The sequence below is a fragment of the Littorina saxatilis genome, linkage group LG8 (genome assembly GCF_037325665.1).
Source record: "Littorina saxatilis isolate snail1 linkage group LG8, US_GU_Lsax_2.0, whole genome shotgun sequence".
In the NCBI taxonomy this organism is placed as follows: domain Eukaryota; kingdom Metazoa; phylum Mollusca; class Gastropoda; order Littorinimorpha; family Littorinidae; genus Littorina; species Littorina saxatilis.
In genome coordinates, this window is record NC_090252.1 from 66,447,669 (window position 1) to 66,462,289 (window position 14,621).

General features: G+C 42.7%; 1 protein-coding gene across 1 annotated transcript in view; it reads right to left on the minus strand.

The window, feature by feature from the left end:
- The window catches only part of LOC138974203 (uncharacterized), a 24,788-nt gene extending 13,775 nt beyond the window's left edge, over window positions 1-11,013 (minus strand). Inside the window, exon 1 of the mRNA XM_070346918.1 lies at window positions 10,512-11,013. Within this exon, the coding sequence (XP_070203019.1) occupies window positions 10,512-10,587 (76 nt within the window). The 5' untranslated portion in view covers window positions 10,588-11,013. The remainder of the gene's footprint in view (window positions 1-10,511) is intronic.
- Between the last annotated feature and the right edge of the window lie 3,608 nt (window positions 11,014-14,621).

Consider the following 14,621-nt stretch of genomic DNA (forward strand, 5'->3'; position numbering starts at 1 on the left):
CGTCAAAACAACAACAAAGTCAGTACCTGAAAGGAATTCAATCGATACATAAATGTTATTTGCGTTTTTGACCAAAATATGACATTTTACACAGATCTCGACAGTCATTGTTCACCTCGACCGCTATCGCGGTCTCGGAGAACAATGACTGTCTCGATCTGTGTAAAATGTCATATTTTGGTCAAAAACGCAAAATATCAATAAACTGATATGTAAGACCTTCACTTGGTCACATGCCAAAAAGCCTTGATGCTCTCTGTGCACAGCTGAATTCGATGTCCATGATTAGGTGGATTTTTTTGTAAAAGCAAAGTGGCTTTTTAGTAAATCAAATCTTATTAAATTATATCACAGTTTTATATTTTGTATACACAATATGAACAGATTCCGGGTCAAATCCTTCTAGTCGATTTTGAGAAAGCTTTCGACAATATTTCTTGGAAATTTATAGATAGGGTTTTAGACTTTGTAAATTTGGGCCCCGACATAAAAAAGTGGGTACGAGCTTTTTACTCTGATATTGTGGCATGCGTCTCTGTAAATGGCTCTTATTCAGCCTGGTTCAGTATTTGCAGAGGAGTAAGACAAGGCGATTCTTTGTCACCTTATTTATATTTACTGTGCGCTGAGGTTTTATCAAACATGTTGCGTGAAAATGAGAAAGTAAAAGGTATACATGTGCGTGATTGTGAAATGTTAATGACTCAGTTTGCGGACGACACAGCTTTGTGTTTGGATGGAAGTGAAGAATCATTTACAGAAGCTGTGAGAATTTTGAATGTTTTTGCTAGTATGTCCGGATTAAAAATAAACTTAGAAAAAACACAGGTCATATGGATTGGGAGTAGGAGGAACAGCCAGATACGGTACTTGCGTGACATGAATTTTTGCTGGGACCCGGGGACATTTAGATATTTGGGGGTAGTTTTCTCTGTGGATACAGGAAATATTGTCCATCTAAATTATACAGGAAAGATTGCAGAGATAAGAAAAGTATTGAACATGTGGAGTAAGCGACAGCTTACCCCTTTTGGTAAAATTACTGTTTTAAAAACACTAGCAATGTCTAAGTTAACGTACTTATTTATGAATATCCCAGATCCATGCGATATATTTTTGAAAGAACTTGATGGTATGTTTTTTCAGTTCTTATGGAATGGTAAGCAAGGTAAAGTTAACAAGAAATGTGCTTGTCAGTCTTACCAAAAGCGTGGGTTAAAAATGTTAAATGTTTGTACTTTCTTGTCAGCTATGAAAATTAGCTGGCTTAAGAGAGTTTTCTAGGCCGAATCTCCTTTAACCAGGTTTACGCTCTGTCTATATCCTGAGCTGGATAAACAGCAGCAACTAGGGGGTGAGTTTGCCAACACTTTAATGCAATCAATCCACAATCCTTTTTGGCATGATGTATTGAAACATTTCAAGAAATTAAGCATAAAATGTATACCAACTGAAGTAAGTGAGTTTAATGCAGAATGTATCTTTTATAATAGAAATATTGTAATTGGAAAACACACTGTATACTTTAAAGATTGGACAGAAAGGGGTATTTTCCAAGTCTGTCATTTACTGAATGAAAATGGCAGTCTATTGAATTTTGTAGATTTTCAGATAAAATTTCCTACGTTGAAGGTTAATTTTTTTAAATGTGCAGGAATGGTCAAATCTATTAAGACATATCAGAAAAAGATAAATGTAATACAGGAGGCAAACTATGAATTGTTAAAGCAAACACCATGGAAAATAATATTTGAAGGAAACCATAGTGTCCAATCGTGTTTGGCCGCGGCAGACTCAGCCCCAGCTGGTGTGGTAAAATGGAATGGTATTTTTGATAACCTCAGCGCCTGCCAAACGGTTGTGTGACGTGTCTAGTGTGTTGGCGAAGTGTCTTGTGCTTGTCACTTCTCGCTTTCAGCCCTCACCGCTGGCTAGCACCGTCTGTCCTTTTTAGGACAATGCGAAAAGAGAGCAGAATGCGTCAGTCTCTCCTGCCAGTACAATAACCTCTCCACAACAAGCCCTATGTAGTGCCTCCATCGCGGCGACAGGCGTAAACTGGGTACCGCAAGGCCCCAGGCTAGACTACAAGGACTCGGAGGAGGTTGGCCCCTAGACGTGCGGCATACGGGCCCACCGGTGTGTGGAAACGCCCAGGTGCCCACGAACCAACCTCCAGCTATGGGTCAAATAGCCGGGCAGGATAGGCTCGTCAACCCTGGCAGGCAGCTATCCTAAGAGAAGACCACTCTGAATTCAAAACGAGGGTAGAGGAGGCTCATCATCCATGGAAGGAAACTCGTCTAGGAGAAGGAAAACTCCGAAATGAAACCCACGCAGTCCCTCGAAGACGGAACGGCACTGGCCTTTTTTAGGCGGGGAGCAGACCGGGTGCCTACGCTATCCTCGACAAATGGTTGTGTCATCAACGAATCAACGTGATGGTGTCGTCTTCATGGATCGCAGCCAGGTGAAGACGGTGCCGGGCCCTCAGCCTCAAAGGGGCCCACCCAATGCGAAAGAAAAAAAAAAAAGATAACCTCAGCTGAAACAAGATCTTTTACTTATGTCATAAGACAACAGTTGATTGTCAGCTAAAATGGTTCCAGCTGAGGTTAATTTATAGGGCCTTGCCCACAAACCGCTACTTATTTCTGAGAAAAATTGTTGAATCTTCTAATTCTTCGTTATGTAACAATGAGGAAGAAACAATTAATCATTTGATGTGGCATTGCCAGCATATTAACAGGTTTTGGCAGGAACTACAGGAACTGTTAAATAATAGTTGTTATCATGTTACTAATTTCCGGTTTTCGGAAGCGTTGGTATTGTTTGGAGTTCAGGAAAATATGTTCACTGATAAAGCCTTAGATTTCATTATTTTATTGGCCAAATTTTATATTTACAAATGTAAATGGAACTCTGAAAGACCGATGCTTCCGATATTCTTGAAATTTTTGAAAAGTAGATATTTATTGGAAAAGTACAAGGGGGGATTAGCAGAAGATAAGTTTGACCGTCTCTGGCAACCATATTCTAACCTGGTTTCATGAAAATTGTCCAGTACTAGGCTCTACTCCTCCTCCCTAGTGCGTTAACAGTATCTTGATATATATTCTGTTGTAAACTTGAATCTTGTAGTAATCAATATTATTTAAGGGTCCAGTAGTTGTTGTAGTCAAACAGTCTTATACAGTGCCTCTTTAACTTTCCCCCTCTCTCTCTCTATTTCTCTCTCTTTTCTAGATCATTCTTTTAGTATGCATGTTGTATGTATGTATGTGGCGATGTGAACTGTGATGTAATGTATAATGTGTTGTAAAAAAAAAAAAAAAAAAAAAAAAAAAAATTATATTTCTCATTTCTTATTTCTCATTACTTTATTGTCCCATCGCTGGGAAATTCGGGTCGCTTCCTCCCAGTGGAAAGCTAGCAGCAACGGAGTCGCGCTACCCAGGTGTCTGCGTGTTTAGGTGTATTCGGCCACCTGCACTTATGGCAGAATGACCAAGGTCTTTTACGTGCCATTGTGATGACACGGGGGTGGGACATGGCTTCCGTCTCTGGGTCTGCACATAAAGTTGACCCGTGTTCGTCCCGGCCCGAATTCGAACCTGCGACCTTTCGATCACAAGTCCAGTGCTCTACCAACTGAGCTACCGGGCCCATAGAGCACCCAGGCTGTTTTTTTAATTTTTTTAAAAACTTTTTTAATATTTAATAAAAAAGAAGTTTTTATTCTCTTTTGGTGGAGTTTTTATTTTTTTTAATTTTTAATTTTTTTTACATGTACCGTAAAATCCCTAGCATAAGCCCACCATCTAGCAAACGCCCACCCCCCACTTTGGGCCAAAAGTTGTGCACAGGGGTAACTACCTAGCAAACGCCCACCCTCCTTTTTTCAAAGAGACTATAGGCTCACTTTCACTAGGATTTGTGCAGACTGTTCTAAAAGTCATCTTTTTCCCCTTCTTTACCTTTTCGTGTTTCTTTCCTTTTTACATTTAGTCAAGTTTTGACTAAATGTTTTAACATCGAGGGGGAATCGAAACGAGGGTCGTGGTGTATGTGTGTGCGTGCGTGTGTGCGTGCGTGCGTGTAGAGCGATTCAGACCAAACTACTGGACCGATCTTTATGAAATTTGACATGAGAGTTCCTGGGTATGATATCCCCATACATTTTTTTCATTTTTTTGATAAATGTATTTGATGACGTCATATCCGGCTTTTCGTGAAAGTTGAGGCGGCACTGTCACGCCCTCATTTTTCAACCAAATTGGTTGAAATTTTGGTCAAGTAATCTTCGACAAAGCCCGGACTTCGGTATTGCATTTCAGCTTGGTGGCTTACAAATTAATTAATGACTTTGGTCATTAAAAATCTGAAAATTGTTAAAACAAAATTTTTTTTATAAAACGATCCAAATTTACGTTCATCTTATTTGCCATCATTTTCTGATTCCAAAAACATATAAATATGTTATATTTGAATTATAAACAAGCTCTGAAAATTAAATATATAAAAATTATTATCAAAATTAATTTGTCCAAATCAATTTAAAAACACTTTTACCTTATTTCTTGTCGGTTCCTGATTCCAAAAACATATAGATATGATATGTTTGGATTAAAAACACGCTCAGAAAGTTAAAACGAAGAGAGGTACACAAAAGCGTGCTATCATTCTCAGCGCAACTACTACCCCGCTCTTCTTGTCAATTTCACTGCCTTTGCCGTGAGCAGTGGACTGACGATGCTACGAGTATACGGTCTTGCTGCGTTGCATTGCGTTCAGTTTCATTCTGTGAGTTCAACAGCTACTTGACTAAATGTTGTATTTTCGCCTTACGCGACTTGTTCTTTGTCCCCTCTCCTCACTCCCACCCATCGTTCATGTTTTTTCGAGTTTCTCTTGTCTTTTTTTTCCTAAGTTTGTGGGTTTTTCTTTCTCAGAAAGATTGGGCCTTTTGAAGACAAAATCCAAGTTCAGTTAACGTTTCATTTCTAAAGACGATCGTGTAATTTCTTCCCTGTACAGAAAGAAAGGGCTTCATTGGTGTTGACATTTCGACATTTCATCAAGTTTCTTTTCCCCGGAATTGTGTTGTTATTGTTTGTCTTTGCAAAGGTCTGGCGATTTTCTTTTTACTTTATAAATGTATATGAATGACTATGCTCGTGTTGTTTTCAGAAGAGCCAGTCCTTTTCTCTCTCTCTCTCTCTCTCTCTCTCTCTCTCTCTCTCTCTCTCCCTCTCTCTCTCTCACTCTCTCTCTCTCTCTCTCTCTCTCTCTCTCTCTCTCTCTCTCTCTCTCTCTCTCTCTCTCTCTCTCTCTCTCTCTCTCTCATGGTTGGCCTTCTTTGCCTCAAAGTCCTTGTTTTTCTTTTTTTCTTCACTTCTACTCACACGACCTAACTTACATGCTTTCGGGGGTTGGTATTCACTCAATCACACGGTTGAGCACAAAACTTACTTTGTGTAAAGGGGTCTATCCCTAGCAAACGCCCACTCCCCAATTTTGCCCTAAATCTGTGCACAGGGGGGGTGGGCTTATGCTAGGGATTTTACGGGTATATGCTGTACATTACAGGTCATCACCTAAACAAGGGGACAAAAACATAAAACAGAAACACACTTGGACAATTACAACACACATGGGGTGGGTGGGTGGGTGGGTGGGTGGCATATGGGCTTGGTGGTCGCAGTATTGTTAGTGTGTGATCAAGTGGAGGGGGGTTCCTTTCCAATGTTAACGCCTGGTCAGATCTGAGATGGTGAGCCGCACTGTTTCGCGAGAGGGAGTGTGCCTTTAACTGTTTCACGAGAAGGAGTGTGCCGTTAACTGTTACACGAGAAGGAGTGTGCTGTTAACTGTTTCACGAGAAGGAGTGTGCCGTTAACTGTTACACGAGAAGGAGTGTGCCGTTAACTGTTACACGAGAAGGAGTGTGCCGTTAACTGTTACACGAGAAGGAGTGTGCCGTTAACTGTTTCACGAGAAGGAGTGTGCCGTTAACTGTTACACGAGAAGGAGTGTGCCGTTAACTGTTACACGAGAAGGAGTGTGCCGTTAACTGTTACACGAGAAGGAGTGTGCCGTTAACTGTTTCACGAGAAGGAGTGTGCCGTTAACTGTTACACGAGAAGGAGTGTGCCGTTAACTGTTTCACGAGAAGGAGTGTGCCGTTAACTGTTACACGAGAAGGAGTGTGCCGTTAACTGTTACACGAGAAGGAGTGTGCCGTTAACTGTTTCACGAGAAGGAGTGTGCCGTTAACTGTTACACGAGAAGGAGTGTGCCGTTAACTGTTACACGAGAAGGAGTGTGCCGTTAACTGTTACACGAGAAGGAGTGTGCCGTTAACTGTTTCACGAGAAGGAGTGTGCCGTCAACTGTTTCACGAGAAGGAGTGTGCCGTTAACTGTTACACGAGAAGGAGTGTGCCGTTAACTGTTACACGAGAAGGAGTGTGCCGTTAACTGTTTCACGAGAAGGAGTGTGCCGTTAACTGTTACACGAGAAGGAGTGTGCCGTTAACTGTTACACGAGAAGGAGTGTGCCGTTAACTGTTTCACGAGAAGGAGTGTGCCGTTAACTGTTTCACGAGAAGGAGTGTGCCGTTAACTGTTACACGAGAAGGAGTGTGCCGTTAACTGTTTCACGAGAAGGAGTGTGCCGTTAACTGTTACACGAGAAGGAGTGTGCTGTTAACTGTTACACGAGAAGGAGTGTGCCGTTAACTGTTACACGAGAAGGAGTGTGCCGTTAACTGTTTCACGAGAAGGAGTGTGCCGTTAACTGTTACACGAGAAGGAGTGTGCCGTTAACTGTTACACGAGAAGGAGTGTGCCGTTAACTGTTACACGAGAAGGAGTGTGCCGTTAACTGTTACACGAGAAGGAGTGTGCCGTTAACTGTTTCACGAGAAGGAGTGTGCCGTTAACTGTTTCACGAGAAGGAGTGTGCCGTTAACTGTTTCACGAGAAGGAATGTACCGTTAACTGTTTCACGAGAAGGAGTGTGCCGTTAACTGTTACACGAGAAGGAGTGTGCCGTTAACTGTTTCACGAGAAGGAGTGTGCCGTTAACTGTTTCACGAGAAGGAGTGTGCCGTTAACTGTTTCACGAGAAGGAGTGTGCCGTTAACTGTTACACGAGAAGGAGTGTGCCGTTAACTGTTTCACGAGAAGGAGTGTGCCGTTAACTGTTTCACGAGAAGGAGTGTGCCGTTAACTGTTTCACGAGAAGGAGTGTGCCGTTAACTGTTTCACGAGAAGGAGTGTGCCGTTAACTGTTACACGAGAAGGAGTGTGCCGTTAACTGTTACACGAGAAGGAGTGTGCCGTTAACTGTTTCACGAGAAGGAGTGTGCCGTTAACTGTTTCACGAGAAGGAGTGTGCCGTTAACTGTTACACGAGAAGGAGTGTGCCGTTAACTGTTTCACGAGAAGGAGTGTGCCGTTAACTGTTACACGAGAAGGAGTGTGCTGTTAACTGTTACACGAGAAGGAGTGTGCCGTTAACTGTTACACGAGAAGGAGTGTGCCGTTAACTGTTTCACGAGAAGGAGTGTGCCGTTAACTGTTACACGAGAAGGAGTGTGCCGTTAACTGTTACACGAGAAGGAGTGTGCCGTTAACTGTTACACGAGAAGGAGTGTGCCGTTAACTGTTACACGAGAAGGAGTGTGCCGTTAACTGTTTCACGAGAAGGAGTGTGCCGTTAACTGTTTCACGAGAAGGAGTGTGCCGTTAACTGTTTCACGAGAAGGAATGTACCGTTAACTGTTTCACGAGAAGGAGTGTGCCGTTAACTGTTACACGAGAAGGAGTGTGCCGTTAACTGTTTCACGAGAAGGAGTGTGCCGTTAACTGTTTCACGAGAAGGAGTGTGCCGTTAACTGTTTCACGAGAAGGAGTGTGCCGTTAACTGTTACACGAGAAGGAGTGTGCCGTTAACTGTTTCACGAGAAGGAGTGTGCCGTTAACTGTTTCACGAGAAGGAGTGTGCCGTTAACTGTTTCACGAGAAGGAGTGTGCCGTTAACTGTTTCACGAGAAGGAGTGTGCCGTTAACTGTTACACGAGAAGGAGTGTGCCGTTAACTGTTACACGAGAAGGAGTGTGCCGTTAACTGTTTCACGAGAAGGAGTGTGCCGTTAACTGTTTCACGAGAAGGAGTGTGCCGTTAACTGTTACACGAGAAGGAGTGTGCCTTTAAATATGTACGCACTTAGACATGTTGCTACTAGCCACGTACAGCTCTTCGCGTGCAAACGATGCGAATCACCTTCTCAGATATATTATTATCTAAGTCTTTTACTTAGGTAAGGACAATTCCTGCGTTTAGAAATGTAACATGTCGCGTGAAGCGATATCACAACATTTAGTCGACATGTCGGCCTCAAACAAAAAGATCAACATTCGTCACCGAAACGAATGAGGCGTGGCTTTCCAAAGACCGAGACAAGTCGCACTGCTCTCCACATTTTCTTGATTTTGAGTATATTTTCAGAGTAAGCAGGACATAAAATTATATTTTATGTTTGGTTCCGGAAATGATAATGATTACAATGCTATTTTTGAAACTGTTCTTGATATTTCAATTTTGAAAAAGTGTTCAGAAGTTTAAAGAACAAATGACATAATAAATGTTAAAGTCTCCAAGCTGAAATGCAACCCCATTGTACAGACCGGGTCAAGGAATGTTCGACCAACATTTCAGTAAATTTGATTGACTAATACGGTCTCCATAGTGCTGCCTCAACTTTTTGAAAAGTCGGTAAATGACATCATCAAAGACATTTATTGAAGTCCCACCCCTCAGTCATTCTGCCACATTTACATACACCTTACCACGCACACATCTGGGTAGCGCGACTATGTTGCTGCTAGATGGGAGAAAACTACCCACAATTTCCCAACTATGGGACAATAACTCAATTAAAATGAAACGTAATTTCTCAGATTTGAGATTAACAAGTTAATTTGATTTGATTTGATATTTTTGATTTGATTTGATTTGAAACTGAACCCTTGGTTCTCGACCCAATAAACAACAATAAAATGTATACCATATAATTTTATACTGTACTGTACATCAAAGCTCGCACACGCTAGGGTAGCTCAGCGCTCGTTGCTACTAGCTGTTGCCAGGGAGGAAGCTATCCCAATTTCCAAACAATAGGATAATATAGAGCTTAAACAATGACCACGAGTTGATTACTGGAAAATAAACCACGAGTGGGTATTTGCAGCCGCTTGGTAATTCACGAGTGTGCGGAGCACACGAGTGAATTACCAAGCGGCTGCAAATACCCACGAGTGGTTTATTTTCCAGTAATCAACGACTTGTCGTCATTGTTTAAGCTATTTATACAACGAACAACACGGGTCGAACATGCAATCATGCAGACGACATTTTGTACGCAATTTCATTTCAGCCTAATCACTCAGAGTGTCAAATGCGCGTCATTCAAATAGTCCCTATTCTTTTACTTTATTCTTAGTCTCCGACTCGTCGGCATTATACTTGTCTGGTCTAAATATCGGACCCCATTGCTACGATTAAAACACAATAGCGTTTATATAGCTATTCTGACATTACATTCTGTGTTAAAATCATGTTTTTGTCAGCAACAAGGACCAGAATGGTCCATGTCGTTGATAGCAGACGACGGTTCCCTTTCCGCATGAAGCCACGGAAATAACCGAACATTGAAAAACCCACGGACATGTATTACGGAGAAAACTCGGGATAACCGGATGTTTAGCATTACGTCAATATGCTAGGAATCATATGACGTCATGACGTATCGTGCTTGCCTACGTAGATTGTATATGTTCGAAAGTCTGACTTTCGCGTGGTGAAGGCTGCGGTAAATCTGTAGATGATAAGAGAACAAGGATTGTCTCAGAAGAAACGACTAAATGTTTCAGACCGGTAACTTCATTTCAACATTGCACTATATAATGGACGTTCTATGTGACAGGAGAGTTTGCTGATTTTGTGTTAAACATTGGAGAGATCGTCTGCTAGAATCAGAGGTAGGTCGCTTCAGATTGCAGCTTCTGGAAATTTGCAAGGTGTGTTGCCTGTTAAAGAACTGGATTTTACACGTACAGTAAGCAACAACAAAAACACACACAAAGCAAATGGCATCGTCTGTCGACTATAGTCACAGAAACAAACCTGGCGAGGTATGCGTGTACTTCATACACGTCAGCCATTGTTGTTACAGTTTTGAGTCAACGTTGTACGTATTCTTCCGCAACAGGGTCCAATCGTCTGGGTTTCAAATGTTCTAAAAATAAATTCTAGTGTTGATTATTTTTTAACCCTCTTTATTCTTACTTCGAATAATCCACGTGTGATTTTTGGTGTAATCAAAGTAGTTCGTTCTAATTTCTCACTTGTCTAAAAATAATCAACTAGATTTAATCCACCCCTCGGTTGCATTGCAGGAGTTGTATAAAAAGTAATAAACCTGAAAAATCCCTAAATAACATTTACCTGCGAAGCCTGTCCGAATTGACAAGAGGACGAGCAGGGTCGAGATGGCGAGACCGAGGCACACCTCAAGGTCCATGTTGCGACGATGTCTCCTGCCTTGTTACGGGGTCCAGCGGGTAGGAGGGACGACTCGTTTACCACTGTTTTTGTTTTCCTCTTATCCGATTTTTGGGATAAACAGAATGGTTCAAGAAGGAAAACTCCGCCAAGGTCAGAAGGAAAAGAACATGTCACATGAGATATTGCACATAACAAGGAAAGGAAATAGAAACACCTTCTAGAAAAACCAATCGCAACTAAAGTGTTTTGTTTGAAGTGAAACATGTGATTAGACCAGAACGAACCTCCTTGATAGAGCACTTCATTAACCAGCGACGCAAACAGGAAACAGAATATGATACGCATTGAGATTTTTCCTCCCTAAATGATAATGTAGTGTTCGTGTGCGAAAGGGTAACTTTGACAGGAACACACACCAAGTGATTTGATCTTTTGGTGTTGCACTAACAAGGAAACTAAGCCCCCCCCCCCCCCCGATCTCTCTCTTTCTCTTAGAAATGGCCCAGCCTTAAATCCTTGTAAAATTAAGTTCACTACAGTTTAGTTCAGTTCAGCTCTAGCTCTCTCTCTCTCTCTCTCTCTCTCTCTCTCTCTCTCTCTCTCTCTCGATCTCTCTCTCTCTCTCTCTTGCATGCACACAAACTCACACTACAACAAACACACACACATATACTCAAAGGAAAAAGTTAGGGACCGCCCTTGAAAAAAACAGCTGACTTCATCTGTGCCAAACTCCTTGTTCCTAAGTTTATAAAACCAAATGGCTGTCAGACCGTACACACCAGTGGGTGAGCAATGCTGTGTTGGAAACTTGCTCGGGATCCACGGAGGCCTGGTTAGGGCACGAGACAGAAACTGCCAAACTGCAAAAAGTGGACCATTTTTACGCTGGCGCGTGGGCAAGCCTGGGCGGGAAAGATGAAAAATTCGTTATGCACGTGCAGGGGGGATGTGTTGAGAGTGAACTGTTGTCACCAGTTAGGCTTTATAGCCCCGCGATTTTCCGCTAGCCACCATCTTCTCACTATGCCTCCCAGACGAAAGGTGACCACATTCAACAAAGCCCGGGCCATCGCATGGCTGCAAGACGGCGTAAGCAAGCGAGAAGTGGGCAGACGACTTGGAGTGTCCCATTCTGTCGTGGTCAGGCTGCATCAGAAGTTCCAGGCCACCAACAGCGTTCTGGAGCGGCCCAGGTCAGGACGGCCTAATAAGACAACACAGCGTGAAGATCGCTTCATCAGAAGACAAGCTCTGCAGCAGCGAGGCACCACTGCAAACATCTTCAGGGGCCAGCTGAGGGTGGCAACAAACACCAACTTCAGCACGAAAACCATCTGGAAACGCCTGCACGAAGTTGGCCTGCGATCACGTCGTCCAGCTGTACGGCCACGACTGACAGCAGCGCATCGCCAGGCTCGTTTGGCGTTCTGTCACAACCATGCCAGGTGGACACGCCAGCAATTGGCTGATGTGCTGTTCAGCGATGAGTCCCGCTTTAATCTGCACCATCATGACGGTCGGGCTCGTGTGTGGAGGCGTCACGGTCTGGTGCAGGAGAGGGTGGCCTTCGGCGGGGGCTCCATCATGGTGTGGGGGGGCCTTCAGTTTTCGACACAGTACCCCCGTCTACCACATTGTTGGCAACCTGACGGGCCAGCGCTACAGAGATGAGATTGTCGCCCCTTTGGTTCTACCCGCTCTACACCAGATTGGCGTGCAGGCTGTGTTCCATGACGATAACGCGACACCTCACAGAGCGAGGCTGGTCAACAACTTCATCTAGCAGGCTGGTGTCACCAGGATGAACTGGCCGGCCTGCAGCCCTGATTTCAATCCCATCGAGCACCTGTGGGATGAGCTGGGCAGGCGAGTGAGGAACAACCACCCACCCCCAAGGAACCTGCAGCAACTGCTTCAGTTCCTGCAAATCGAATGGCAGGCCATTACTCAGGCCTTCTGCAGGAAGCTGGTAAACTCGATGCGGAACAGGACTGCAGAAGGCATCGCAAAACGCGGCGGACACACCCATTACTGAACTGTTCGGAACTTACAAATTTTGTTTTCGACCCCCATGTTGTTTCAGAGCTTGTTGACACGTAATGTTACAAATTTGATTCAATTTTGTTTGGTGGTTTGGAAGCTGTGTTTGTTTGCGTAAGTGGTCCCTAACTTTTTCCTATGAGTGTACACACACACACACACACACACACACACACACACACACACACATACACACACACACACACACACACACACACATACACACACACACACACACACACACACACACACACACACACACACACACACACACACACACACAAGTCGTATATAGATAGATATATAACTATCACTTTTGGAGCTAGTGCGCCACCATAGCGATCTGGTGGTGTCAGAGTCTAATGGCGTCCACTTGTGACTTCCGTCTCATCAGGAGACACTCGGAACTGCTAGACACGGTTACGAAAAAATACCGACTACAAGTAGGTCACCGATGCCTGTACTAGCACTGCTAAGTATATAACATCTTTTGGCCACGCTTTGCAAATTAATGTTGTCATGTTGAGAATGAAAGTCGCTTGTTCATTTCAATGCTTGACATTCTCTCAGGGTGCCAGGAGACTGGTTCTGTATAACTCTCACTTACTCTGTTACACATGTCGTATGCATTTAGAGCGCTTACTTCCCTTTGTTTATCAGATTTGTGATTTTGTTATTGACGTTTTTGGATAGCGCATTTGTGACCCTCCACCACGAAATGAGTCGCATGTCACCTTTGCATGATTTTCATAATTTTACATTTTCCTATCTAGTTTTTTATGCTCTATCCAGTGGTGAAAACCGTTTTAGAAAAGAGCGAAAACTGTTTGAGTTATAAGCCTGTGACTATGGTGACCCTCACACTGTTACCAGACACTCCCCGGACTTATATTAAGCCTAGCGCAGAACCGCGCGATGTGACATGCGACTCATTTCGTGGTGGAGGGTCACATTTTGTTGTCTTTTGTGTATGCGTATGTGACTATGTATCCTTCCCTATCTATGATCGAGTGCTCTTTCTGTTGCATAAAGCTTTGCACTTCTGTGGATGTTGAAAGTTTTTAATTCTTAACACTTTTTCTGTATAATAAAAGCAGCTTGGAAGACACCGATTTGTTTAGAGTATTTCGTTTTTCTCGTTGTTTTGTTTGTTTTAAATTTAGCTCATGTTTTTGTAGTTTTTCATCCTTTTTTAAATTTTGATTTCGTTGTTAACCACATAAGATCTAACTCATTGTTCCTAATTCTCGTACACAAAATTCGTCTTTGCGCAGAAACTTATGAGTTTCGCAAGCTCAAAGGATTTTGGAAGACGATTTTTCTAGGATTGTACGAAGCAAGTGAACTTTGTCTGTATCATTTCGGTGCATAAAGTGCATTAAATTCTTTATCCTCTCGGTGCATTAAAAACGGTGCATTATATTTATCCTCTTGGTGCATAAACGATAGTGCAATTTCAGTTTTTGTGACACTTGGGAGGCAGCACAGACGGGGATCACCGCGTCACCCTGATACATCTTTCAAAAGAGGGCTAGCTTGTAAAAAGTGGTTTGCAACGGGGCTAGTGCAACCTCTGATCATAAGCAAAGAAATTACAAATCCAAAGGCAAGAAACCGATGACACCCGGCATTAAAGTGTGTTGCATGCAGCATTCTCATTGTGAATTTAGCTGATGTAAGCCCGCTTTTTTGTCTTGCTTTCTTCAGACACATTTTTAATTACAACAATGTATTTAAAAAATCATACCAGATGAACAAAACAGTTACTTTTATGAAGAAAAAATGTATATGCTTGTACCCTCCCTACTTGCAACAAATTCAATATGACACATGCATATTGCACATTATATGTACATGCATATTGTGCAGATAATGTATACGTATATACATAATCAATACAATAAATCTTCGGAATAATCCAATCACAAAAATCCTTTTGCACCGATTTTACAAGTCAGCAGACCACACCGACACATATTTGTCATAACTGACAAACAAACACACCGT